Source organism: Myotis brandtii, unplaced genomic scaffold (genome assembly GCF_000412655.1).
Source record: "Myotis brandtii unplaced genomic scaffold, ASM41265v1 scaffold131, whole genome shotgun sequence".
NCBI lineage: Eukaryota > Metazoa > Chordata > Mammalia > Chiroptera > Vespertilionidae > Myotis > Myotis brandtii.
Genome location: NW_005354632.1, coordinates 4,194,487 through 4,196,002, shown reverse-complemented (window position 1 = coordinate 4,196,002; position 1,516 = coordinate 4,194,487). Strand labels below are relative to the sequence as shown.

Below are 1,516 nucleotides of genomic sequence, written 5' to 3'. Positions count from 1 at the left end.
CCCGCCCCCACCCGCCTCCTCCTCCCCTGTTGGAGGAATCGTGAGTCCCTCAGGACGTGGTGGCCGCATCCCTGGCCCTGGGTCAGCCTCGCAGCGCTGGGCTCTGAATGACAAGCGTCCTGCAGACAGCAGCCCTCAGGGCCCGTTGTCTGCCCGGTCCAGCCTCATCCCCTCATTCCGGGACCAGGGGGCCCTGCCTCACTGGGGCTCCGCGGGGATGGGCAGCTGCTGGTAGGAGGGACCTGGGCCCCATGCCTTCCTGGAGCCCGACTCCCTCTCACCTGTCCCTCTCAGCAGGAAACTCCCAGCCCTTTCTTCTGTCTCCTTTCCGTACTGAGGTCATCCTCACGCCCGCCGGCTCTAGTCCTGGCACGTGGCGAGGAGGTGTGGCAGGGGCCGCATGGCGGCACCTGGGGTCTCTCCGAGCTGGTGCCCACCTCTCTGCCCCTGCTCCCGGCTGGGTGGCCCGGTGTCCCTCCCAGGCAGGACTTAAACTTTAATCCGATGTCTGCTGCTGGGGCTGAGGCCAGCAGGGCTCATGGCGGGGGTGGGTGCCCAACGTGGGGGCTGGAGACCCCTCCCCCCAAGGGAGCCTCCTGTTCCTTTCCCCTCGACTTCCCCGTCTCGGGGCAGAAAGCACGGGGCCCACAAAACTGAACAGGCTCCATGCCCACATCCCCCTCCCCTGCACGCTGTCCCCTCCCCGCATGCTGTCCCCTCCCCGCATGCTGTCCCCTCCCTGCATGCTGTCCCCTCCCCCGCACGCTGTCCCGCGCCTGAGCCTGTGCTCCGCCCGCAGTGTCAGTACTTCGGGAAGATCTCCATCGGGACCCCGCCCCAGGAATTCACCGTGGTGTTCGACACCGGCTCCTCCGACCTCTGGGTGCCCTCCGTCTACTGCAAGAGCAATGCCTGCCGTGAGTGACCTCCCGCCCCACCCCTCGGGCCCTGGCCACTGCCTGCGGTGGGCAGCTGGCCAGCAGGCCATGTGAGGCGCAGGAGGCTGGCGCTGACTCCCCCAGCCTCCCGTGTGCCAGGTCGCGCTCAGCCCCTGCAAACGGCCACTGACCGGGAGGGGTGCGCATCTCGGGGCTGACGTATAAACCGCAGCTGGAGGTGGGGGAGCGTGAGATTTTGTTTTGCCTCCACCAGAAGCCAAGGCCAGCTGCGTCCTCTCCTGGGCCCTCAGTTTTCCTTCCTGTGTAATGGGCTACGACAGGCCAGGGGGTGCCGGCCGAATGGAGAGAGAGGGCCTCACTGATGAGAAACCAGCGGACATCTCATCTGTTTCCCAACAGTCCTGGGCAGCGTGTGCCCTTTTCACCCCGTTTGCCAGACGAAGGAACAGATTCAGGGAAGGAGAGAGACTGGCCTGCGGTTGCAAAGCTGATGGACGGCCGCAGGGGAGGCGGTTTTTTCTCTCTTATTTATTTTTTATTTTTTAAATATATTTTATTGATTTTTTACAGAGAGGAAGGGAGAGAGATAGAGAGCTAGAAACATCGATGAGAGAGAA

General features: G+C 63.7%; 1 protein-coding gene across 1 annotated transcript in view; it reads left to right on the top strand.

Annotated features, from left to right (window-relative positions):
* The window catches only part of LOC102241708 (chymosin), an 11,260-nt gene that overhangs the window by 2,154 nt on the left and 7,590 nt on the right, over positions 1-1,516 (top strand). The window contains exon 3 of the mRNA XM_005860042.2: positions 800-917. Coding sequence (XP_005860104.1) covers positions 800-917 — 118 coding nt within the window. The remainder of the gene's footprint in view (positions 1-799; positions 918-1,516) is intronic.